Source organism: Python bivittatus, unplaced genomic scaffold (assembly GCF_059951505.1).
Source record: "Python bivittatus isolate LINGU-HERP-01145 unplaced genomic scaffold, Pbiv_v1 ctg000690_np1212, whole genome shotgun sequence".
Classification (NCBI taxonomy): Eukaryota; Metazoa; Chordata; class Lepidosauria; order Squamata; family Pythonidae; genus Python; species Python bivittatus.
Window position 1 is genome coordinate 3,978,444 of NW_028277096.1, and position 27,627 is coordinate 4,006,070.

Genomic DNA, 27,627 nt, shown 5'->3' on the forward strand with positions numbered 1-27,627 from the left:
CTCACTATGCATCTTTCTTCTTTAATAAACTGATGTTTTCTTCTTTAATTTTAAAACCAAAACAATAGCAATCCACCCATGGTCATTCTGTTTCTCTGTTTAGGTAAGGAAATATCTCTGAAAGGATGACCCAATGGGTCATGGGCTGTCTAGTTTTTATTAGCATTCTTCATTATGCTGCTCACAGTAGATCCGCTGAGTTTAAAAGCTCATCCTGGGGCTGAGATCTCTCAGCAGCTTGGTGTGACAGAAAATATCCAACTTAGTTCCTTTTGGGTAAGGGAGTTGGACAAGGTGTTGATGACTGTTTTGACCCCATTGTACAATGTAGCTATTGCAGGTATGGAAGTAAGTGAGAGACAGGACATGACACTTGAACAGCAGCACAATACAATGGTAAGTGTGAATGAGGACAAAAAGAGGTTTATGTCGGCCTCTCAGGGTAAACCAGATAGGAATCACAACCAGCAAAACAACAACTATTACTTCATTGTAAAGCTACATTGACAGAATCTTGCAAGCCTGAAAGTCCAATTCTCCCCCGTCTCCTTTACAACCCAGCAACTAGGGCTGGTCTCTTTTGAGTCTTTTGCTCTGTCCACTATCCAGCTCGGGGCTATGCTGTCTCTTATCTGGCCCTTCTCTTGGCAGTGTTTCTTGGACCAGTCTCCCAAGGCCTTTCCCACATACCATCACAGTTTTGGTGGAAGGATTGGCACATTTCCAGACCTTTAGTGCAAACTGGCTAAGCTGGCACAAATCATAACAGCAGGGTTTTTGTTTTGTTTTTTCCACATAAAGCAAATTCTTGGACAAAAATGAGCAACCACATAAAATGAATGTGCATATAACAAGCAAAATCTGTACTTGAAAGAAGAGAAATCCTGTGAAAATCTAAGGCAAGGGGAAAAAAACATTAAATATACCTGTTTCTCCACCTTGGTCTCCCTTCTGTCCTTTCTCTCCCTTCGGGCCCCGCTCACCTGAAAATGGAAGAGAAAAGTACCTTGGGGAAAATTATAAACTTAACAATCAGTATCAGGACCACATGGCTCTAAGACATTTTGATGCCTGATGACAAACCACTTACAAAGACCACAGTGCTCTTGCTTGGCTCCTGTTAGGCGTGCACAGAAGAACTGTGCTATATTAATTAGACCTGTCAGTCTCCTATCCCGCTGTCCTTACTGATATCTTGAAAACAAAAATGTAAAGTTAGTAACCCATCTGTTACGCTAATTGCATCCATTTATTTATGTTTGACATACACAGCCTGATAAAAAGCTCAGAAATCAATCTTTGTCAAACTTTCTGTTCTGCAGGACCCAGTTGCAGCTTATTTACCAGGGGCAACAAACAGCAAGCTATTTAGATGCTTCCCATAATGGCACCCCAAATTTATCAGCCCAGTTGCCTCTGATCCATGAATGACACATCACTTGATTAATTGGAGCATAATTGCTTCAATCAAAAGCAGCCGGTGCACGTGAGTGATAAAGAATGCTATACGCCTCCTTTGAAACACCGTATCAGATCCATGCCCAATTTAAAGAACTGATTTTGATCTTTGAAAGCACCACGTGGCATTGCCTATTTGATTTCTATTATTATTATTATTATTATTATTATTATTATTATTCCTCCTCCTCCTCCTCCTCCTCCTCCTCCTCCTCCTCCTCCTCCTCCTCCTCTCAACAAGTGAAATCACAGCTGCCAGTTCTTTAGCCGTTGGCCTTCATTCACATTGAGTTCTTCCCAAGAACCCAGGATGCCGTAATGTATCGGCGTAGTATATGTGTGGATCCAAGCAGTGTGGCCTTTTGTAATTGACAGATGGAAATTCTGTCAATGTGCAGATTCTCTAAGTGCTGTCTAAGGTTTTTTGGTATGGCACCCAGTGTCCCAATAACCACTGGAACCACCACTGCCAGTTTATGCCATAATCTTTCAACATTGATTTTCAGATCTTGATACTTTATGATCTTCTCCAATTCTTTGTCATCTATTGTACTATCCCCTGGGATTGCCACATTTATCATCATCATCATCATCAATCCTGAAACAGAAAAATGTTATGCGCAACGGTCGAGTTCAAAGATTTTTCTCTGTAGCAGTCTGTCAGGCGCACGGCTTAGGCACATGGGCAGTTACAGAAAAAGGGGGGAAAAAGTTTAAACTCCTAAGAATTACCTGCAAACTGGCACAGAGGTTTTGAAAGAAAGAAGGATAAAAGAAGCCAGGGCAGGTAGATGGGGGAGGGGGCAAGTGTCTTCTTCTAGGTTCGGTAGGAGATGTTGTAGGAGTGACAGGGCATGGAGCATTGGGGAGGGTGGCGGGGACCGCCAAGAGTCAGACCATCCACAGCCAAGAAGATTTGGGAAGGAACCTGTGGGAGCTGAACCCAAAGAAGGAATCTGCAAAACGAGCAGAAAGGAAAAATTCAGTTCTGGACTATAGTTGGTGGCAAGTGGTTCAGGGGGGCAGGAGTGTGTTAAGGAGAGAAGTTGTTAGCATGCTGGGCTGAAGATAAGTAAGTATGGGAGGAGACACAAACTAGCAGCTAAGCATTTTGTACTGTAAAGTAAAAATTTAAATCATTTAGTTAAGTTCTGTTAGCATATTGCATAGTTTGGTTTATTAGTGTACATATTTACGCTTGGTAACCATAGATCAGGATTTCTCAACCTTGGCAACTTTCAGATGGGTGGACCTCAACTCCCAGAATTCCCCAGCCAGCCTTGCTGGCTGGGGAATTCTGGGAGTTGAAGTCCACCCACCTGAAAGCTGCCAAAGTTGAGAAACCCTGCCATAGGTAGATAGATATACATAAACCCTTATTCCCTAAAATTCTTGTAAATACACTATGCGCTATGCTTGTATAGCAATAAACAGCATTTTATATACTTGTTCGCTGCATGTGTGAGTCTGGCTTCGTCCTTATCCATTCCCTTTCTCCAACGTTATTTTTGTTGTTTTGTTATTACTAAGATTTAGAGGCCACTTGACTTCAGAACAAATCTGGGTGACTTATATTTTAAAAAAATAGGAAAGAACAAAAAGAAGAGCCTATGTATTCAGACAAACAAACACTCTATAACACTGAACACAACTTACAAGCACCGTAATCCAAGGCCAGGGAAAACTGCCAAGTTTTTAACTACTTCCAGAAAATCATCAGGGTGAGAGTCAAACAGATCGGAGTGTTGGGGGGTGGGGGTGTATGTGTGGATATCATCATTTATTTTAAATTAAACGACTCTGCGTAAAGTTGTTATCTGTCACAGCTTTTCCCAACCTGATGCCTTCTGAATGAGTTGGGATGACACCTCTCAGAATTCCCAGATAATACATCCCAACATAGTTTATTTACACATGTATTAATTTAAATGATTTATATGTGTGTCCAGCTCACAGCTGTAACTCTGAGTGGTTTACATATAGTGAAAAGCCCAAAAGCAAAACAGACAGACAAAAAAGCAACACAATTCACACAAACACCCAGTGCCAAAGAACTAAGGCCAATATAGCATGTTCTCACTCAAATCTTTTCACTTTAGAATGGGTTCATTCAACACTCTGCAATTGTTGTGTTCATGTAACACAGCCTAACAAGTAAACTGTATTGAGACAATGTCATTCATGATGTTATGAAAACTGCAGGTTTCCTTAACACCTGAATCACAGATTACCCAATCCCTTGGTAACCTAGTCTAGCATGTTGTGTGAACCTAGCCACAGAGAGTATCACATCTGATCGAAGGCTAGTTATAGAGAGTATATGACTCCCTTGTTTAAAGAAGGTTACTGTCTGTTCCAAAGGGTTCGTTATGCTCTGGGGACCCTTCCATGATTTTGGACCAGGCTATCTGGAGGATCATGTATTCTATGACAACCTGTCCTGACATTATGATCTTCTTGGAAAACCTTTCTCTTGGTCTTCGTTTCATCAGAAATACTGTATGTCTCGAGAGAATACAAGAGTGCCCCTTCTTGATAGGTTTTATAATACAGTGTCAAGTGAGGTCAGGTTAGCTTCCTATTTCGACTGACAGAAAAATACATTTTTACTTAACCAGACTTTTAAATATGGAAAATAGAAGAAGGGGAAGCCAGTGGTTGGGTTCAAGAGATTACAAGAAAGTTTATTTATGTATGCCCCTTTTTGCTTATAAAAGCATTGGTGCCAATAATAAAACAAAATACCAAATAGACAATAGAAACATCAAAATACTGAAAAATGGTACAGATTATTGCTAGAGACAACTGAAATGACAAGTACAGTATATGTGATCAGGAGACAAAGCTGACTCAATGGCACTCAAAAGAATCATAGAATCAGAGTCTTGAACAGGCCCATGTAAACTCAAATCCAACTCCCTGTCCCTTGCAGAAATCCAGTTAAAGCACTCTAGAGCAGTGTTTCTCAACCTTGGCAGCTTGAAGATGTGTGGACTTCAACTCCCAGAATTCTTCAAACCCTTGCTGGCTGGGGAATTCTGGGAGTTGAAGTCCACACATCTTCAAGCTGCCAAGGTTGAGAAACACTGCTCTAGACAGAGGACTGCCTGGGCTGTGTCTGAATGCTCCCAAGCCCTTTCTGGTAATAGGTTCCAATGTCAAACTGCTCTGACTCACTTGGCAAGAAAGCAGGTTTTTAGCTGGGATGTTCAAGCCATGGGGGAGAGCTTTTTTATGTTCAGTTATGTTTGAAAGTTCAGGACACCTAGAGGGCATAGCTAATTTCATATCCAGTGATGATAAGAGACTCCAACCTTCGCTGATGCTGAATGTAACTGCTTGCATATAGGAAGTCAGACTGTTACATTACTATTTAGGCATGTATGTATATGTATGTGTGTACACACACACACACAAAATTCATACATATACAATGAATTAGAGCTCTAGAAATTGCATCACCACCAGCATCCCAATACTGTATACCCTCTCAAATCTACTAAAAGGTCCCTTTTTAATATAGGACCTATGCCTTACCGATGAGCACCGAAAATGATTAGACCATGAGTAGGCAAACATGTTGGACCAGGGAGCATACCGAATACTTTGCATATTGTGACAATCTCACAAAACAGTGGTTATGGCCAATCAAAAAGATCCTATTATCGGAAGGAAAATGGATAAAATTGCTCTCGGACATTGTCGGACTTTTTCTTTCTTTTTTTTTTCAGCGCGTGGGCTATATCCAAGCATCATTTCTATTTTCTAAGACCGCCTATGGGGTCTATAGTTTAGAGGCCAATCGGCATTTTTATCGTGTAGCATACCAACTTTCCATCTTATTTTTTTAATTAAAGCTCTTTTTTAAAGCATTGTTTTCCCTTCAAATGCGGTGGAGTATTGTTTTCACCCGTCTGCTTTTAAGATAGACCATGGCTGGGTATAATGTGAATAACAGTTATATTATTTTATTCATGGGACGTTGCTAAAAGAAGATATACACTACTGATAAAAACACAGAGGTTGAAACCCAGCCATTTTCTAGTGCATGGTGGAACTAACTCAAGCATTATGAAATTGACCAGATGGAGTTCTCTGATTAGATCAGGTTGTACCGTTTAATACAGAACTGGCAAAGCACCAAAAGACTGTTGGAAGAGAGGCAGAAAACTTCAGTCTCTGCATCTCCTAAGGTGTCTAGAAGAAATTGATTTCTTGCTTTTTTAAAAAATGTTGTATTAAATATGCAAAATCCAAGGAATAATAACTGGAACCCATGCATGTTTGTATTGGAGATGCCACTTCTGAACTGCCATTTTTATTCTACTGACTATTTTACTCTACGTAGCAGTAGAACTAGCAAGCAAGCTACTCCATATTTTCTTTCTTGGTCTCTGCTCCAGGGTTGGGAGATTTATGCACTTTGGCCTTTCTTTCAGTCTGCTTCCTACAGGTAGAAGAGAATATTTCCTTCCTTCTCCTTTTCTCTATCATAAGACTAGACAGCTCAGAAATGCAGGCCTCGTATGAGAGCATATAAAGTACTTAAACTTTACTTATTCTTTTTGGACCTTAAGCATTCATTCTAGATGCTATGAACAGGCTTAATTCTACTCTGTTAGCCCTTTGAGGTAGTCTAGACAAGAAGCACAACCATGAGTACTAACTCTATCTTTATTGTAAGGTTACATTAACAGAATCTTGCAAGACTGAAAGTATTTCTCCCCTCCTTTCCTTTTACTCTCCAGAAAAATAGGGAAGGTCTCTTCTGAAACACTTCCCATGCCTCCTCCCCTTTTGTGGGCTGAGATAACTTTTACATGCTGGTTGTCCAGGCTGTGGCTCTTCCGCCTGTCTCCCAAAGTCATTGCTACATACCATTACATGCTCACACACATATGCTTTGCTAAACATGAACCAGAGTGAATGAACAGAAAGAATCCAATCTGGATTACTTCAATTTTTTCCCTACAGTTTGTTAACAGAAAATTGAAGTAACAAAAACAATAGTGCTATGGAATTCATACTTGTATTTTCTATATAATATTTGTATTGTTTACATATATAATATCTTCATTTTTTATTCTATTCTTTATAGCCTACTATTATATTCTGTCCGAATCATACCATGCATTATATATATCCTTCTATTACTAGCTGTCAAGGCACAAATGACCAGGCCCAAATTATCATATTTTGGATATATTATGCAAAGGTCTAGCTCTCTTGAGAAGTCTATAAGTCTGAGAAAAGGAAAGGGAAGAAAAGAAAAAGAAAGAAAAAAGGATGAGCAGCACCAAGGTGGATATACTTGATTATAGTGGTGAAGTGTGCCCCATTGGAAGACCTGAAGGGGACCTGAAGATTGGGGGACAGATCATTTTTATTTATTTATTTATCAAATTTGTCACCACCCATCTCATCATCCTGGAAAAGGTTGATCTATGAGGTTGCTAAGAGTCAACTGACTTGATAGCACATAATCTATCAATCAATTACTAGCTGACCAGAAAAAGGAAAAAAATGGAAAAAAACAAGATAAGAAAGCTGAAGAATACAGGCTAGACCATCAACTGGCACAATTTAGAGATGATAAACAGAATCAAACTAAAATAAAGATCTACATACCATGATAACATAGCCAGTAAATAGGTTTGTTTGTTTGTTTTTCCCCTTGAGAAAAGAACTGGCATATCAAAACAAGGAGGACAGACACCATGACCTGCATATAGTCAAGTTGGAAGCATGGTGTTGAAAAAGCTGAGATTATCCCACACTCTTTGGAATCTCCAAATTCTCTTTTACCCACTTGGCCAATGAAAGAGAAGGGTACTCTCACTTTCACTCTACTGTTTTGGCATGTCTATATGTGTGTGTGTTTCTAGAAATATCTTCTAATAAAGTAATAAGACAATAGACTATGCTCCTGGTTTGGCTCATAGTACTTTTGCTGTCTCTGCTCTGGCACTGCATATAAGGTCATATGTATATATATATGTATGTATGTGTATATATACACACACACACACAAACATATATATGTATATATATATATATATATACACACACATACATACATATATATGTATATATATATACACATATACACACAAACTCACACACACACACACGTATACACACATATTCATATTCTATAACAGGAGCCATTGGTGTATTATTGGCTCCAAAGCTGTCTCTGTGTAGACATGAGGTGGAATAATTTTGTGACAGAACAGCCTTCCTCTCTTTCCAACATGCACCTGATGCTACACAGACCTCACAGTTGCCCACAAATATATTTTCTGCACAACTCCAGGGAACAAAGAGAAGCAGCAGTGATGAGCTGCAACAGCCCCATGCAGTAAAGCCAACCCTTACCTCTCTACTTACATAAAAAGAACACTTAAGCAAGTTAAATACGGTCATGTGTGATTTTTAAAAAAGCAAATATCCAGTATATACCATGAATCGTTTGAACTCTGGGTTTAATACCAAGAGATAAGGACTTCTTTGAAGCCCTGCCCCTATTTGCCCAGCTTATGTGTACATCCTTGGTCTGGGAAAAGTGTTATGGACAACCCAGCTGGATTCTCTTGTTACTATTAAAGTTTATCTTGGCCTCGACCGGTCTCTGTTTGCATTGGCAGAGGGGTCAGCAGTCTGCAGGGTTCTTTCACTTCCCAAAACTTTTATCTCTCTTTCCATCCCCTGAAGACAGATTATGTTGAGAACAATCAAAATGGCTTTTAAAAAAATCAGTGCCTAGGAACAGCTGTTTTTCCAAGGGCGCGTCTTTAAAAGTAAGTGCTTTTTTGAAAACATTGCTAAGTATGCAAAATACTCTGGAAAAATTGTCAAATTCACCTTCATAGGATGTGAGAATATTTGCCAATATTCTTATTTTACAAAGAGGAGCTGAAACCAAAATAATAACACCAAATTGACAATTTTTCCCAAATTACCAATAAAGTTCAGAACACATCTGTATTTCCATCCTGGAGTGCCCTAAAAACAAACTAAATAATCCTGTACCGTGATTATGAAATCATGCTGGGGAGGAGGGGAATTGAAAGAACTTTTCTGGCTCCTGGGAAGCACTTACTCGATCTGCATTTACCCTTATAACTCACTTAATTTTAACTCCCACTTTATTTCCAAATATAAAGAGTTTCATTGTTTCATTTCCAGATATAGTGGCTTCTGGTCACAGACAGGAATATAGGATCTTATACTTTTACTTCTGTAGATCTTTCTGACTTTGCACTATGTTCTTAGCGCAAGTTAAGGTACAAAGAAACAGATTCAGAAAATGGCAGTGAGGATGCTCAGGGCATCAAAAAGTTATGAACAGAGATTGCAGGAATTTGGCGTGTTTTGCCTTGAGAAGACTAGGCAGGAGACCTGATAGCACTCTCCAAGAACCTGAAAGGAAATTACATCAAAGAAAGCCATGGCTTATTCTGTATCATCCCAGAAAGTAGGACCTGGAATAATAGATCTGTGCTCCTGGAGACATCCATCTGGGATGTTTTAATTGGGATTCCTGGGCAGTGCAGAATTGGACTTGAACTCTAAATGGCCCTACACAGTTTTATGGCTTTCATGTATTAACACCCACAGTTACTACAACAATGGATGCCCATTGCCCCCAGTGGGCTAGACTCTGCGCTTCCAGACTGGGACTGCAGAGCCACCTCCGTGTCCACAGATGAACTGCACATCAGCGTGTCTTCTTTGAACCCGAAGGACTATTCTATATATTATTCTCAGAACATTATTCTGCAAAGATGAATCATGTTAAGCAGATTCAGATCTAGGTGAACTTAGTGCTCAGTGAGATATTATACAGCGTGACACCCCCACCTTTTCAAGGGAAGCCATTCACTTCTCTTGCTTATTTTCAATAGATGGAAAATCATCACATGTATGTATTTATTTATTTAGATTTCAAATTTAGACACCGCCCATCTCACGAGGCAGTGACTCTGGGTGGTTTACAAGATTATTTGAACCTTTTGCTTTAGTAAATAGTTGCTTTTAAACAGCAAAGCTGGGTATAAATAAGGGTCTAGCAGTTGCATTTCTTTCATGTATAAGAATTCAAAGCCAATCTTCAGCAACGCACAATAAGATCTTCAAAGATCTGTAGGAGCAGCTGTCAAGCAAATTAGATGATATTGGATTCAATGGACCATGTGGTTGGATACAGTAATTTTGTGGAATCATATGCCAGGAAAGAACAGCTGTGCAATTTCTCTCCCTTGCTCTTGATGGTAGACAGTGAGCAGACATTGCAAAAACATGTTTCTGAAAAAGATTATTTCTAGATCTGGTAAAACGGCAAAAAAGAGCAACCCAAAATGATTAGAAGGTTGATTAGCTTCCCTGTGAGGCAAGGATGTAGATTTTAGGAGCTCTTTAGTTTAGACAACAAGGAAGAACAACGTGCACAATGTTATTTAGACAGATGCATGCAAAATGATGCAAGGTGTGAAGTAAATGGATGGGATATTTTTTTTTCTTTTTCTTGTAATGCTAGAATCCAGACATCAAATAACAACATTCCAAAGAGGCAATAGGAAATGCTAATTCATACAGCTCATAGACTTGAACACTGAAAGGGGATTAGACAAACTCAAAGAGGAAGAAGAAGAGGAGGAGGGCACAACCAAAAGCTACTCATCATGATGGTTGTATGTTATTTCCATGCTTCTGTATATGAATTGCCAGGGAGGAACAGCAGGAGAGAGCCTTGCCCCTCACCCCCCACCCCACCCCCAATCCTGCCTAGGTTCTTCTCACAGGCATTTGGTTGGCTGTATGGGAAACAGAATACTTGATTAGGTGGACCTTTGGCCTAAACCAACTGCAGGATTCCTTTTAAGTTCTCACGTCTTTTTCAACGGGGGCATGCACAAAACTTTTGTATGCAAATACCTTGGCTCAAGAATACTGCAGTCTGTCTTTTAAAAAATGCCTCCACCTCAAGAAGTTTCAGCAAAGTTTAGATTCAGCACCTGCAAGGCCAGCCCTGACCACAAACAAATCTCCCTCATTGGCTTTACCTTCCAAGAGATTATGCTGATAAGAAGTTGAATTTCAAGGGCTGGTTTTATTTTTAAACATGTGGTTTGATTTGGCACGTGTGCACACATATATAATGAATAGGTTCAGCTGTTTTGTATACCTAATGGCTGCAGTGGGGGCCTATCAAGAAATTTCTACATAGGGAATTCTGATTTACAACCTAGGAACGGAGCCAGACCAGATGGTCTTTCTTTTCCCTAGCTTAGGAGTTCATTGCTAACATGCCATCTTAAAACCCGCTCAGATTGTTTTCCTTCTGCCCATTTGCTCATGACTCCATTCCCCAGATTCATCAGCTTGCTGTACCCAGATTGCATATGATGGGATTCCAGATGCTGAGAGCAAAGGGGACCAAGGAAGCGGTGTTGCCATCACCTTAATGAAGTGCTTAAAAGATAGGGGAGGGAGTTAGAAAGACGATCCATCTTACCTTTTCAGCTCCCCCTGCTGTTTTAAAGTGCTACAAGAGAGCCATGATTTAGCTTAAACAGAGTTGGATTGGAGGCCTCCAAATAAATCAGAGACTACAACCATGCCCAGCCTGTATGCTTTTTCAGAAGCTTCTGACAGGTTGATGTTGGAAGCAGAACGTTGTGCTGGATGGAGCCCCCTTGGTCTGATCCAGCAAGATGTTTCTTACAATTTATAAGGTCTGGCCTTCAACACCACTGAAATCTCTAAAGTGCTTTGTGGGGCACACCACCCACCCAAACTTGGGCTCAGAAAAAAAGAAAACCAAAATATGCACTTAATTGACTGTGTGGTTAAAAGGGAATTACTTGGCTCATATCAAAAGAAAATTGACTCTGATGTTATGTTTTTGTGCAGGTCACCTATCAAGTTGCTTGCTGGCAGCAACCGATGGACAGGGGAGAGGGGGAAGCAAGGGGGGTAGTCCCCTCCACAGAAGGATGTGGAAGCCATGGATTGAACCATAACAACACAGTTCCACTTACTTGAATATAAAAGCACCAGCCCCTTGATTGCCAGCCAGAAAGTTAAAGAAATATTGCCTGTTTTTCATATTCTCCTGCTTTTGCCTCCACCTGATCCAGGGTTTGTGTGTCATGGCATCCAGAACAGGGACGCTTTGCTAGGTTAGATCAAGATGGAGCCTCATCAGTAAGAAGGAAAGACTTCTGGGATGGTGGGGGATTCATGTGAAACTGCAGCAGGAATGACAGAGGAGCCTTAACTTCTGTGTCATACCTAACTGTATCATAATCGAATCCAAACTGTATCATACCTAAATCTAACATGCAATCAAAAGCAATATTTTCAAACTGATCGTGTTATTTTAAGTAATCAAAGCACCCACCATATCAAATTCCAACTGGAAATTCAATCTGCTGCCAGATATCAACATCAAATTCCAAATCCAAATTTGAATTCAAATTCCAAATGTGAATATTTTCATAACAGCACTTCACTTAAGGGTTTTCAACATAGACAACAAAAATTCTACAAGTTTAGGTTACAGAAATAATGAAAGGAGAAATGCACGTGTAGTTTCTATCTGTATCAGAAATCAACAGCATTCTTCATCTACAGTTTTGCAGGGAAGGCCAAATATGAAGTTTGAACAATTACTTCTTATGGTAGATTGTGGTTTTGATGCAGTTATCGGAGCATCAACAAACAGCAAATAATACCTGTCATTCCACGGAGGCCAGGTAGCCCACGTTGGCCAATGTCTCCTTGGTCCCCCTTTGGCCCTCGTTGTCCCATGATTCCCCTTTCACCAGGGAACCCTACATTCGGAAGATGAAAAAAACAAGCAAAACAAGTCTCAAACATAGGTAGAGTTTGTTTTTTAAAAAATGGATGCACATTGCTTTACAAAGAATAATAAATATTAGCAAGCTAGCCTGCGTTCCATCTAGCTCTTCTAATTGTTGAACTACTTTTTTTTTTTAATCCGTTTAATCATGCCCAATTCTCAGAGACTTTTTCAGAAGTGGTTTGCCATTGTCTCCTTCCTACGGCTGAGAGAAAGTGACTAGACTTCACTAAATAGGCTTGATTAGTAATTACAGTGCTCACTAACCATGTCTCTGTAGGGTTGTCACAGGGAACAATGATAAATATGTGGCTGCTTGCTTTGCATGGCTTGGTTGTCCATTTCATTCCATGGTTGTCTTGTAAGCTTTCACATCCCAGTACACCTAAACTTCCAAAAGATAACACACATCTACCCAGAACTAGATCCCATTCAGTTCCAAGTATATTATGTCCTCCATACCACTTAACATCAATATGAAACCACTGGGAGCATCATTAGGGCATGGAATCTCCAGGACACTGAAGACCTTCAGCTCTGAACTGGAGGGACTATTCTGTTCTGGACAACTGCTTGGATACAGAGGTGGATTGTATGAGGGCTAACAGAATGAAACCAAAGATTCTGTGGATGAGTGATTCCAACGTTTAGGATGAATTACATTTCCTATGATTGGGAATGTACTTTGGCCCTTTATCATCTTTGCAAAAACAGATAGTGCTCATTACCTTCTTCAGTTGGTATAATAACAGCTACATTCTTTTCTGAATAGAGATAACTTTATGATAAATGAATTACTGATGTTGATGCTGTGTTGATTGAATATTAGAACTGCCAATCAAAGCATGCTTACACAGGACATCTCCTTCCAGATTATATTGCAGAGACAGAAGGGAACTGAGGAGAAAGGATTCAAGAAGGAAAGGGTGGAAGGAGAGGTCTGAGGGAAGCTTGGAGCCCCAGCCCTAGGAAAACCTACATCTCAAAAATAGTTTTTTTCTACCTTTATCCTCAAGATCCCACAACTTCCAGAATTCCTAGATTATGGGATTTGACATCCAGCACATCTCACAGGCCCCAGGTATTCAAGGACATCTCAGAAGTTTATCTCAAAAACTCCTGGACACTGCCTCTCAATAGAAAGCCACAATATTGAAGTTTCTCAGTAAACAAATTCTTGATTGACTCCATCCCACCAACCCCTCTGAATTCTTTGCAGAGCATGTGGAAAATTCTGTATGTTGGCTAGGAAGAGGATGCCACAGGAGAAGGCTTGGTATAGTAGTTCAAGAAATGAGATTAAGCATGGTTCACTGACTGGTATTTTCTTGCTACAGATACAGAGTATGAAGAGTTTCCAATTAAAAGGCACATCCAATTAAATATAAGAAAAAACTTTCTAACAGTGTGAGTCGTGGAGTGGAACCAATTACCCAGACATGTCATGGGCTCCTCTTCATTTTCTGAGACCCTTTAATTTGGATTCCTCTTCTAAGCAGGGGGTTATCTCAATAGTCTAAATAGCCCCTTCCAATTTGAAGTTTCTAACACTGAGTACATTGCAAAAATGTAAGTGTGAGGACAAGTATAAGAAAGCCAAAATGGATAACCAGCTTAGCACTGCTTGCCATTGCTAACCATCAAGAATAATCAAGGACCACCTTCAGAGAGACACATCATTAGTTTTACTGATCAAGAGAGAGTATTTGGGGAGACAGTAAAACATGGGCAACCCACTTGGTTGCATTAGAGTTGAGAAATAATTAGGGGAGAAAATTGGATGTTTAGAGGAGTTTGACAGTTGTTAAAAGCTAGGTTCCAAGGATCCAGGCCTGTAACAAGAAATGAGAATCAGGGGAAATAGGAACAGAGAGAGAGACAGACAGACAGACAGAGACAGAGAGAGATTAAGTGGAGATAGCCTTGCTACAGCCAGGGACATCCAGAATGATGGTCATTGGCTTCAAAATGGCAGGCACAATCAGGCAATCAAAGCCCCACCCTATTGCACACATTGCCATGCACATAAAAAAGGGCTGTGTCTTCAGTTGCCTGACTACAGCACCTATTTTGAAGCCAGAGGCCCTTGCCGTAGATGAAAGGGTTAAAACAGCTTGGAGACCAAAGGGGAGTTAGAATTAGCAAGTCTGGATGGGGGGGGCTTCATTAAGGAGTGGAAACAATGAAACTGAAAAGTTAAGGAAAGTTATATAAGTGGAACTAAATGCAAGAGAACTAGATGCCCAAGAGGAGGAAGGAGCAGAAGAGAAATAGTTTAGCCTGGAGTCATGGCTAGGAGAAAGGAAAAGAAGAGAAGTACCTCAAGGCAAGTAGCAATCTAAGGGAATAAGAGATCACACTGGATAGCCTTTCTCTCTGTGAAACAAGGGAGAAAGAAAGACTACTTATGAGTAAGCGAACAATAGAAGGGAGACAGCACAAGGCTTTTTTCCTTGCAGCACAGGACTCTGCCCAGCCAGGTTCTGCTCTCTGGAAGGGGCACTTTCCGGTGTGAAGCAATAAGGAGGCGCAGGGGGCATCACTCAGCCAACAGAAGAATCTGACAGCTTCCACAAGGAGGGGATCACTAAGTGGATCCACTGGGGAAAGGATCAAGACTTGCAAGAGTCAAAAGGAGCAGTGAGTAAGAGAGGAACAGACTGATCAGGTGGATGGAAGAGATCCAAACTTAGTGTAGGCAGAGGAGAGTAAGGAAATTGCTACACACTTGCTATACTACATACTTGGGGCATTTTCCAAGGGAGGGATGGTGGTATATTTCATATGCATTGGGCCTGTAGTATGTACTGTGCCAAGGAGATTGTTCAGTCAGCAGATGAGGAGAAAGGGAGGATGGACTACTAGGCTTACAGCAAATTTCTCTGTGGGGCAAAGGATATAGATCCAACTAGTCCATAGTTTAGTGCTGTTTAAAGTTATTTTTGTACCTGTGTGATACTGTTGACCATTTATATACTGTATGGTTGTTGTTTCTTTAATGCTACTAGTAACAGTTTTAGCTGTTCAAATGGAGAGGTTTCTGTGAGTGGAAATCAGCTTCTTAGAGCAGTTTTCTCAACCTCAGCAACTTCCCCAGCCAGCATGCTGGCTGGGGAATTCTGGGAGGTGAAGTCCACACATAGTGGCTGAGGAATTCTGGGAGTTGAAGTCCACACATAGTGGCTGAGGAATTCTGGGAGTTGAAGCCCACACATCTTAAAGTTGCCAAGGTTGGGAAATGCTGCCTTAGAGTCTCCTCTTGTACAGTCGTTGAAAACGTGGTGCCAGGCTTTGTTTAAAGGGATTCCCAAGACAGCTGGAGAAATCCTCCTTAGGAATCTCAGGGAAGAGGGTTTCTTAAACCCAGGACAGCCTCTGCTTTTAAACAGTGGCTGCACATGGCCAAAGGGCTGCTCTCTTACATCTCAAGACAATTGCCCACAGCATCTCTCATAACTCTGCTGGGGCAGAAATTCAAGCCAATTGTGAGTAGTTAATAATGGCCTGGTGCTTCAGCCAGGAGCTTTAGGAGTGTACATAACATAAGCTTCCACTTAACTAGCAAATCATGTTTTCCTTCAGGGCCTTAATTTAATTTCCCTTTACAAACAGTGGTTTTGAAAGAGGGGGGAAATGGTTCTTGAAACCTTAAGAGGTTCACTCAGAACCCACAAAATGAACCCCACCCTCCTAACCCCACCCCTTCTTCAAGCACCAAACATCTCTCTTACACTTCAGTTGCAGTAACAGGGAAGTATCTTAGAGTTAGTTGCCAATGATTCAGTGCCAATATTAATTGAGGATGATCCATAAATTCAATAATAATCTTTTAAATGTCTTTTGTTTGCATGCAATTTCTCTTCAAGTTTTTATTTTAACAATCAAATGAAAGCAGGAAGCAGAGAGAAAGATTTGCTTAAAGAACAGATGTGTATGATACATGAGAAATGTAATAGCAGAATTAAAAAAAGGCTCAAATCTTAATGCCACCTGTTTTGCCCAGGAAACAGCTTCTTAATCAGATCAGACTGTCTGTTGAACCCTGTGATGTCTATCTGGAATAACAGCAGGTCTCCAGGATCTTCAAGTCATCAAGTGTGGGATTGGCTAGCCCCTTAGAGGTCTGGTGTTGCTGCCCTGAACCATTGGCCTCCTGGACTTTTTCCTTCATCTTTTGTAACTGTGTATATAGGCTTTTAATTGTATATTTATTTATTGTTTTTAATGAGTTGTGAGCCACCCAGAGTCCCCCACTGGGAGGAGATGGGCGGGGATAAATTTAATAAATAAATAAATAAAATCTTGAGCAAAGAGGGATCTTTCCTGTCATCTTATTATCCTCTTTTAGCAGACATTGCCAGTTAAATTAGGACTTTTTTTTTTTCCTTTTAGGGCTTGCGCAAAGCAACCTCAAGGACTGAAATAGCTTAGGCTTTATCCCTGCATTCTGGGTCTCTGCTACAGCCACCTACAAACAGCACAGGATTCACACAAGCACTTTGAATAACAACACACTACCTTGCAGTCCAGGTAAACCAGGCGGGCCAGGTTCACCTTCCATCCCTTCATTGCCTTGATCCCCTTTTGGTCCTGGTGGCCCTAGAATGTAAAAAAAAGAATGGATTAATCACTTCATGTTATAACTTTCAAAGTTTAGCAGAGAAGAAACTATCAGTTGCATTTGGGATTCTCAGGAGCTATCAGACTCATGAATACACTTCAACTGAGGGTCCTACCAGCTGAGTCTCATCTTATCTGCAATATCACAATGGTTCTACCAGCCAGAGTGCCCATTCTGTTTCCTCTCCAAAGCTAATCAATTTCTATCATGTTCTATCAAGCTTTAGCCTCAGAGCTCTTCCCTCATTTAATACCTAAGTTCCTGCTCAATTTTTCTAGTTACAGCCTTAGATCTTGACCTCTCCCTGGTGATTTTGTCAACATTCCTATCCCTAGCCCCTGTGATCCTTCTTTGATGACCTGGAATTCAGCCTGTGCTGTAAATAAATATACAAAAGATGTCACATTTTAGGAGGCTAAAACAACACTTGATTTCTGGGGTCAGAATCATATATTTCGAAGTATATATTTAGTAGCCTGGGGCAGGGTGGGGTGCAGCTTCTAGTCGTTTCAGAAAGAAAGAGGGTAGGCAAATCCAAGAGTAGCAGATCAAGTCTGGTAGACTGATCTCTGTACTCCAACAGCATCATGTAGCATGCAGTACTAGTCAGCTAACTCACAGGGACCAATAATTTTGCTACATAACCTGGAAAATCCTGTCAGAACAACTTGTTCCTGGTGTCAAGATACTGTCTGAGAGCTTTCTTGCTTTCCCTCCCTCCCTCCCATTTGTATGCTGCAGCAATCTGGGCAGCTCACAACAGTGAAAACATATCATAAAAAGGAGTCATCTACAACATACAGTGTAAGGACTGTAACAACCACTATGTAGGACAGACAGGCAGAAGACTGGCAGAGCGCATCCACGAGGACCAACTAGCAGTCAGAAGATATGATGAAAATTCCTTAATCTCACAATACATGGACAGACTGAGCCACAGTTTTAACTGGGAAACTGTCAGCATTTTAGACCAAACTAAATCCAAAAATGCAAGAGAATTCTTGGAAGCTTGGTATTCAGACAAGGCAGCAGTTAACAGACACATAGAGATAAACAGCATCTACATACTATTCAAAAGAGACAAAAGACCAGAAGATCGCATCACCAGCAATCATCACCCAGATAAGCAAAGGTTACCACCAGGCACACAATCAAGCACTAAACATAGGTTAATCAAGGAACTACCAGAGAAGCAAAACAATACCCCCACCTGCACCAGCACTGGCAAGGCAGGCACAGCACATTATTGGGGGCAAACCCCATCCCATTTTAGCACTGAAGATGTTACCTAGCCAGGTAATGAAACGTTTGCAAGAAAAGAACCAAGCTCAGAGAACCCCAAGGACTCTGCATATCATGAAAAGGTAAACCAATATAAAATCATAAAAACTGCATCATAAATCCACAGGGCATAATCAATGTAAAAGACTGACATCAGAGTTCTCAGAACCCCATATACAGCATTACCACTTTCTTCACCATAGGAAAAGGATGGATCCTTACCAGGTTCTTAAACGAAGCAAGGAGAGGGATCTTACTTCCACCTTAATTCCAGAGAGTCATGACAGCCATGGAAAAGTCTTGTCTCTGTGTTCCTGTCTCCCAAACCATCTGGGGAGGTGGAATCAGAAGCAGAACTTCCTACAACTCTTCACCTGAGCCCTAAAGGGCTTTACAGGTAATGTCTAGCACATTGATGGGTACCTGTAAACTTATTGAAAACCAATACCGCTCCCAAAGAATAGGTATCACTCTGTTAAACATGGTCTGACCCACCACCTGTTTGTAGTTTGTAAGTCATATTCATAGGCAGCCCCAAATAGAGGGCTTTACCGTAAGCCTGTAATCCGTCCACAAGATGAGGAGAACACAAGTCACTGATGCCAGACAGTATGCATTTAGTATACTAAAAATGACAGCCAGCTTTCTGTAGGTCTACTGAATTCATTTGTCTGAAACCTGCCCCTCTCTGAGCCTAAACAGGGAGCTAGCAACAGCACAAGTGGGGAAGTGTTATGATGGAATTGTACTCCCCTAAAAAACTGGGTCACAGTCTAGGAGTATTCCATGACCATGAACACTCACTGGATTTATATATGGCTGCTACGTCCTTTCTTCTTACAATACTGTTTGTACTCATCATACATTAGGATCTACGCTACAGTTTGAGGTTCTTCCTGTATCAAAATAATGGAAATACACACCATTAAGGTTTGGTAATCACATCGCCAGCCAAGGGCTGCAAAAGAGGAATCTGTGGCCACACAGAGCCCTCGGGGTGCAGCTGGCCATTCTTGCTGTAAACCAATTTAAACAGGGCCATCTGTTAAATGCTTGTTTTAAAAAAAAAAAACCAAAAGCAGAGAATGTGTAATTTGGATTAGGGTCTTGGTGTGAGGGAAAAGAATTAACTGTTTTTGCCTTGCGCTATTTCCATTGTCAACTGCCCAACTTGCTGCTTGCCTAGATAATTGGATGGATGGACGGATGGACAGATGGACGGATAGCAAAATTTCAGATTGTACCTTTGTGTTTTGAGGCAAAGAAGCAATGCTCTTTCTTGGGAAATATAAAACCTATCAGTTTCAATGAATCACTGAAAAGTAGTCATGCTCAAAAGCAAAGAAAGCACAAGAAAAACAACAGGACTCAATAGCTGCCTGTGTGTGTGTGTGTGTGTGTGTGCGCGCGCGTGCAGATATATGTGTGGGTATGTGCAATCAGAAAAGATTAAGGCAAATATTTCAGGAATGTTCTGGCTAGACTTTGCACTCGGTTACCTTAAAATATCCAATATCTCCTGTATGTATTAAAAAAAATGAAGTTTTTCCCAATCTAGTATCCACCAGGAACTACAACTCCCACAAATCCAGTCAGACAACAGTCAAATTGGTCAGGGATTCTAGGCATTGTAGGCTAGCATACTAAGAGGATGCAAGTATATGGAAGGCTGCACTAGACATTTTAAGAATGCCTGAAGATTTTCATTCTTTGCAACTAATGATTAAAAGTGACTTGTTCCTTAGCTCCTGGGCTAATGTGAAATTTGGAACATAATTTTCCTTCCAATTCTGTGCTTCTCTAGATTTTGAGGTGCATTTCTCACCTCAAAGTATTTTAAAAGCCATATTTGAGGAAAAAGTAATCTATATATGAACGATTTGGATGAAATACATTTATAAAAGCATATTGTGACAGAAAATCCATTCTCATTTATTTTTGTGTATTTTTGTGCTTTTAAAAAATATTGCATAGTAGTCTGGAAATTAGATTAAACAGATTTATGGGTAACATGTGTGAAATGGACACCATCTGGAAATAGCCCTGTAAATTTGAGGGAGAGGGAATGAATGATTATGTGTGAAACTGACAGAATGATCTATCCATCCTTAAGCAATTAATGCCAGTTCAAAACCTAAAGTCAACTTCTTGGTCAAACCATATTATGCAACATTGGTCACAGGGAAAAGAGAGAAGGAAAAATGTTTTATAGATAACACAAAAAGTACAGGTAAATAAAATGAGCATTTGATGGATTTAACTATTCAATCAAATTGCTAGTATTTCAGGCATAGCTTGAATAGGAATTTGATCAGTATCTGAATCCATGGACCACAGCAACAATACTAGAACTCCTTTGTCAAATATCTATAATTACATTTTGTTCTAAAAGAAAAAGCAAAATGCATGGAACTTCACCACTAGGTGGCAAGGTTCCCGTGAGCGTGAAGCTGGCAGAAAAAAAGCATTTCTCTCTTCAATTATTCATCTGGACTGAAGCAGAATTTCTCTGTTCAGAACTTCATTTTCTGGTTTTCTTGCCACAGGAGATGACAAATGCACACATGCCCATTTATTTTTAAAAGTGTGGCACTTTCGCAAAAGGACAGATTCTAGACAGAAGTGAAGGAGCAATCCAGACAAGGTTTCCTCACACTCATTCAAATGCAGGTGGTAATGCCAGCCTTCCGCTGCATGATGCCCTCATTATACCCTACCTAGCTAGCTATGATGAGCATCCAACATATTTGGATAATGTCCATATGGGGAAGGTTGAGTGAGGCAATGGAGAGGAACGAGCTCCTTATTCAGATGCATGTCTAAATGGACGTCACTATGAAGAAGATCTCTGTTGCATCATTACTTACCGTGGGAAGCACTATAACTGTATGGTGGAGATGTTTGGCTGCTCTGAGAAAAAGAAGGTTGGAGAAGCAATAGCTGCCAACAGATGCAAAGGAAGAGGTCAAATGGACAGAAGGGCAGGGGCTCCCCAGGAACAATTATGACCCCTCCAAAAGGCAATTTATAAAGGACATTCACAAAACCTTCTGCATAACACAGTTCTCAGTAGCAACAGTCAAACAGCTCCAGTCAGTTTGGCTCTGGGAGATACATGAATGGCTCTGATATGTGAAAAAGATTTCTTATTCACAAGACCTCAAGCCTGGCCATTCCTCCTGTGTGCAACGCTCAGCTGGTAGATGCAAGTTCTTACTACCTTGTAGATCATTCTGATCAAAATCAAGGGAGCAGGTCTGAATGGAAGAAGACAAGAACCCTGCCTTGACAAATCTTTTCCATCTGCCAAAACAAATCCCCAGCAACACTTTGTGCTTTGAGCTGAACTTGAAATAAGCAATCCAGAGGATAGGGCACAATATCCACAAAGAAAACTCCTGCATGAACAGAGGACAAGTTTCCACCAGATGGAAAAGTGCAACCTAAACGTGTCTTAATTCATTTTACTTCTCCATGGCTAACATAATTTCATCCTTTGTCTTAACAGCCCCCCTCAAGATGAATGAGGAAAACTCTATTAGAAGACGCATACCCCAGCTCTTCCATGGAAAAGCTTCTCATTTCTTGTTCTTCTTGATAACTCAGGAAGAATGAAATGAACCTAGCAGCACATAGACAAAATGCATATTATTAAAATAATGCAAGCAAAATGAATAGAATAGAAAGAGAATCTTATGGAGAAGGCATACAGAAAACTCAGTCATCTTCTGCAGTAATCTTCGTCAAACTGGAATTTCCAAACAGAAGTATCATCAGAAGGGGAGAGAAAATCATAGAATCATAGAATGTAAGAGTTGAATGGGACCTTGGAGATCAAATCCATCCCCTGCCTGGTACAGGTAGCCACTACTACAATGTCCTCCACAGATGGCCATCTAGCTTCTGTTTAAACTGCTCAAGCAAAGGAGAGTCTATCACCTCCTGAGGCAGTCTGTTCCATCGTTGAACAACTCTTACCAGGAAGAAATTGAAGGGTAATAAAGGAATCTATAGCCAAATTATAGAACAGATTATCATTGTTGTCTGTTCTGGGGGAATGGTTAAAAGTACTATTAGAAAGAAAATAAACAAACACATAGAAGAATAAATCTTTCTGAACAAGAACCAGTTTGGCTTCCAGGAAGCCAAGTGTTGTCTCAGTAACCTTCTACATGTTTCATCAGTAAGCATGGATTACCCAATAGATATTATATACTATCTGGATTTTCAAAACCCTTTGACAAACTCCTTCACCAAAGGCTTCTGAGGAAATTGAGCTCCATGGGGTAAGAGAACAATATTCTTATAAATTAGCAATTGTTAAAAACATGAAACAAAAATTAGGGTTATATGGGTAATTCTCACCCTTGTGACATGTGCATAATGTCACACACACATTGCACCAGGGATTGGACTAGTTTGGGCTAATGCTTATTAATCTATATATAAATAATCTGCAGGTAGAGCTGAGCAATTAAGTAGTATATTTGCTGATTATACCAAATAAAAGAAACAATATACAGGAATCTCCCTGAGGCTAGCCCAGCCCATATAGGCAATATGGAGGAAAAAAAATCCCTTTGTCACATCATAATATCACAATCAGAAGTGAGCGAGAACAATACATTTAATCTGAATATATTTTCTTGATGGCACCACATAGCCAATTATTAGCTACACAATGATGTCACAAATCCAAATAAGAATAAAAATAATATTTATTGTCCTCACACTGACTTGTTCAATGTTCTCACCCTATTTCCCTTGTCCCAGTTTTCAAGAAATGTTGCTCCTATAGTTCAAGGCTATTTATTAATTTATACAATGTATAGGCCGCCCAACTCCCAATGACTCTGGAAGACTTACAATTAAAAGTATAAAAATACAAAACACAAAAGAGAATCATGAACAGCCCCAGAAACAATATACAACCAAAAAAACCCCATCCAGCAGGAGCTCGACTTTTATTCTGCCCCAAAACTTGGGAGAATCGCCAGGTCTTTAATAACTTCCTGAACACCATCAGGGTGAGAGCCATCTGGATCTTTAGGGGGATATCATTCCATATTAAATTTATCATGCACATATTGTACAAAAGATGATACATTACCAGCTCTGGCAGACAATATTTTTAAGCCTCTATGATATGCTCCATGATTAACTTGGAATGGTCAAATAGTGCCAGAATTTAAAGTAAATTTACAAAGATTAGCTGAATGCATTGTATGTAGCTTCTATACTAAGTTCTAAGCTACCTATGTATGTAGCTAACTAAGTTCTCGTTGGCTCCAAGTGGCTTACAGGATGCCACAATAAGGGTTAAAAACATCCAACACATAAACACCACCGATATAGTATGACAGCACCATCCAATGGAGGTAGGCTAAACCTCCACATCCCCAAAGGCATTCCTAAACAGCAAGGTCTTCATGGCCCTTCAGAAGCCCACTCAACTGGAATAGGACCAAATATCCAGGGATACGCTGTTCCAAAAAAGGAAGTCATCACTGAGAAGACTCACCCTTGTGATCCCTATAGACGGCATCTCCTCAAATAAGAGACCCTCAGCAAGCCCTCTCTTCTTGATCTCATTGGGCAGGCAGATTCTATCCAGAGAAGATGGTCTCCTAGGTATCCAGACCCTGAGTCATGAAGGGCCCTCAAGGTGACAACTAGCACCTTGAATTACGCCTGAATCAAATAAGCAGTTATATTTGCTGCACTCCTTACCTCGTATCACTGTGATGTCCCTCAGAGCAATGGAGTGCTCCCAATCCTTGAGCCTCAGATCCTCAGTCACATTGTTCAGAATGGCCAGCTCATGCTTGAGCTGCTGTTCCATGGCGATGTGGACAAGGCGCATCTGCCGAGCATCTTCTGAGGCATTGCTAATGAGGACCTGCAGGTCCTGGATGCGGGTGTGGTGGATTCCTACGTCATAAGACAGAGTCCGGTTCATGCTGCCCACCTGCCCACCTACCTCTGTCAGTTGGTCATTCAAGCTTTCCACATGAGAAGCCATCTCAGAGAGTAAGCTCTCATGGTGCTTCAAAAGCAAGCGGCTACTGTTCCCCTCTACAGCGAGCTTGTAGATTTCCATTTGCGTCACATCATTTTGCTGGCTCAAGCTATCCCGTAGACCAGAAAGGACTCGATCTGCCTGAGATGCCTGAGCCTGCAGGCTCCTGAGTGCCCCCTCCAACTTCTGAAGTGAGCTGCTCAGTATTAGCAGAGAGTCAGAGTGGTTCTGAAGCATGTCTTGCAGGCTCCAAATGTGGTTCAGGATGTCTCCTTTGAAGGGTAGCTGCTTCCCTGTTTTCAGCTGAAGGTCCTGAAAACTTTCATTTAGCTGATTCACGTTTCCCATGAGCACCTTCAGGTCTTGAGGAGAGCTCTGAGGCCTGGAAACTACAAAAGAAAGGAAGGAGATAGCAGAAGTTAGAGATAAGAACAGAGGTGAATGTTCTAGAGATGGAAGAGTCAAAATGTGAGGTATATTTTCACAGTCAGATTATTTTCCAGGACTTTCTTATAAAGATGGAGGAGGGTTATTCCAAACTACCTTGATTTGTATCCCACTGATTTAGGGGGATTCTATGGCTCATACTTCACATATAGCCAATGATATTTACCTTTTGGGCAATTTCTTTTTTTAATTTTTTAAAATATAATTTTATTAGAGTTTATAAATACAAAGATAAAAGACTAATACAAACTAAGGAAGATATAAAAAACAAAGAAAAAAAGGGAAGCATAGATAGAAACAGAGAAAGGAAAAAGGAAAGGAAAAAGATTTATAAAAGTTGACTCCCCCCTCCCTCCAGACAAGTATAAACAATTTCAGTAACTTAACACCTTTTCTAGTATTTCTATTAAAAAAAAAACTCTTCTTCCCATATCTCATCCTTTATCAATAATCAAATTGTAAAAACTCATCATTCAATCCTAATCAGCAAAAGTCTATTAAAAGCTACCAGAAATAGTAACATATGTATTTTAACCTTCTATTTCAAGTTTAGATACCTCCCATCTCATGAAGAAGTGACTCTGGGCAGTTCTCAATAATTTAACAATAAATATTAATTAAATTACAATAAAAACAGTATAAAATACAGTAAAAATAGAATAAAACCAAACACATACACAAATAATAATATCTTCCAAGATGTTGATGATCAGTAAGATGTTAACATATGGGAGCATCTTCAAGGTGCTAGCCAGGGTTCATTGCCCCTTTTTTCACCCCATGCCAGTTGACAGAGCCAGGTTTTGACTGCTTTCTGGAAGGACAAGAGAGTTGGGGCCTGCCTCACCTCTGGGGGGAGAGTATTCCATAGGGCAAGGGCCACAGCAAAGAAGGCTCTCTTTCTGGACCCTGCCAGTTGACATTCCTACATCGACAGGGTCTGCAGCATACCCTCTCTGCTGGAATGGGTGGATAACCCTGGTTATATATATATATATATGTTTCATCTCAAGAGATAAGAGATATATCAATAAGATGGCACCCAAAGATGAGCTGCTAAGAGAATGCCTCAGGCAGCAGCAGACATGGGAGGAAGTTCAAGCAGAAATGCCATAGCAAGACATGACCCTGCATGGGATGTACCATCGACAGATAGCTGAGGTGGCTGACATTGGGAAATCCTACCAGCGGCTGGGAAGGGCTGGACTGAAAGACAGCCCTGAGGCACTGATCATACCAGCACAAGAACAGGCACTAAGCACCAGATCCATAGAAGCAGGGGTCTACCACACTAGACAGGACCCAAGGTACAGATTGTGCAAAGAGGCCTCAGAGACAGTCCAACACATAGTGGCAGGGTGTAAGATGCAGGCAGGAACAGCATACACTGAACGGCACAACCAAGTAGCTGGCATTGTGTACAGGAACATCTGCACAGTGTATGGGCTAGATCCCCCCAAATCCAGATGGGAGATTCCACAGAAGGTCATGGAGAGTAACAGGGCTGAGATCCTGTGGGATTTCCAGATCCAGATGGACAGGCAGGTACTGGCCAATCAACCAGGCATTGTGGTAATAGACAAGGACCAGAAGACAGCAGTGGTGATCAATGTAGCGATGCCAAGTGACAGCAACATCAGGAAGAAGCTCTATGAGAAGCTGGAGAAGTACCAGGACCTGAAGGAAGAACTACAGAGGACATGGAAAGTAAAGGCCAAAGTGGTCCCAGTGGTGGTAGGAGCACCTGAGGCTGTGACTCCTAAGCTGGGAGAGTGGCTCCAACAGATCCCAGGAACAACATTCAGAAGAATGCAGTGCTAGGAACAGCCAAGATACTGCGCAGAACCCTCAAACTCCCAGGCCTCTGGTAGAGGACCTGAGATTGAAGAAGACACATACCATAGGGGTGAGAGGGGAATTATATATATATTATCCCTGAAAGATAAATCATATACATTATGTTTGCTGATGGTAAAATGGTGTCCCAGAAGTGTACCTATTCTGCCATTTTAGACAATTATTTATGTCTCTTCATGGACCTGGAATTCTGCACTGGGTATAGTTTCTCAGAAGTATATATACATACATACACACACACACACACACACAGACTATATAGTTCACTTTGTAAACCTTCTGTTTACTTTTAAATGTGCTTGTTATCATTTGTGTGGTTTGTAAATATCCCAATAAAAGGAACATTTTTCACAATCCCAGACACTATAAAGAATACAAATTATATTATTACTTGTAACAATTACTATTCTAAGTACTTCTGAGAAACTATACCCAGTGCAGAATTCCAGGTCCATGAAGAGACATAAATAATTGTCTAAAATGGCAGAATAGGTACACTTCTGGGACACCATTTTACCATCAGCAAACATAACGTATATGATTTATCTTTCAGGGTTGCAAAAAGTGTAGTTTCGCAAATAAGATTCTTTCCTTTCCTTTCCTTTCCTTTCCTTTCCTTTCCTTTCCTTTCCTTTCCTTTCCTTTCCTTTCCTTTCCTTTCCTTTCCTTTCCTTTCCTTTCCTTTCCTTTCCTTTCCTCCCTTCCTCCCTCCCTCCCTTCCTTCCTTCCTTCCTTCCTTCCTTCCTTCCTAACAAAGGAGGCAGTTACACTGGATCTTGTAGTTACAGAGACTAACTCCCCATCATCTTAATAAGGAGAAGAATTTTCTATCCCTGATACAAATCTCTGCCATCTCAGTGTCTGGGAATTTGGTAACATTTTATTTGTTTTTGCTGTTTATATAATAAAAAGTGTTAATATCTTCTAGGATGTGAGAATGTAAAGACAGTTTTCTTTTGCTGATTCATACTTTCATGCAAAGTCAGGGTCATCATCTTTTAACTTATTGCAAGAAGTCTTTGATTAACACAGCTGCTAAATAGCTGTAACAGTGGGAATCTTCTCATTCTGAAGCCT

At 40.6% G+C, this 27,627-nt stretch overlaps 1 protein-coding gene across 1 annotated transcript in view; it reads right to left on the reverse strand.

Moving 5' to 3' along the window:
- SCARA5 (scavenger receptor class A member 5) overlaps positions 1 to 27,627 on the reverse strand; it is a 121,314-nt gene that overhangs the window by 22,774 nt on the left and 70,913 nt on the right. Inside the window, exons 4-7 of the mRNA XM_007426257.3 lie at positions 23,958 to 24,635; positions 16,844 to 16,924; positions 12,198 to 12,296; positions 927 to 983 (exon numbers count right to left, since the gene is read on the reverse strand). Coding sequence (XP_007426319.1) covers positions 927 to 983; positions 12,198 to 12,296; positions 16,844 to 16,924; positions 23,958 to 24,635 — 915 coding nt within the window. The remainder of the gene's footprint in view (positions 1 to 926; positions 984 to 12,197; positions 12,297 to 16,843; positions 16,925 to 23,957; positions 24,636 to 27,627) is intronic.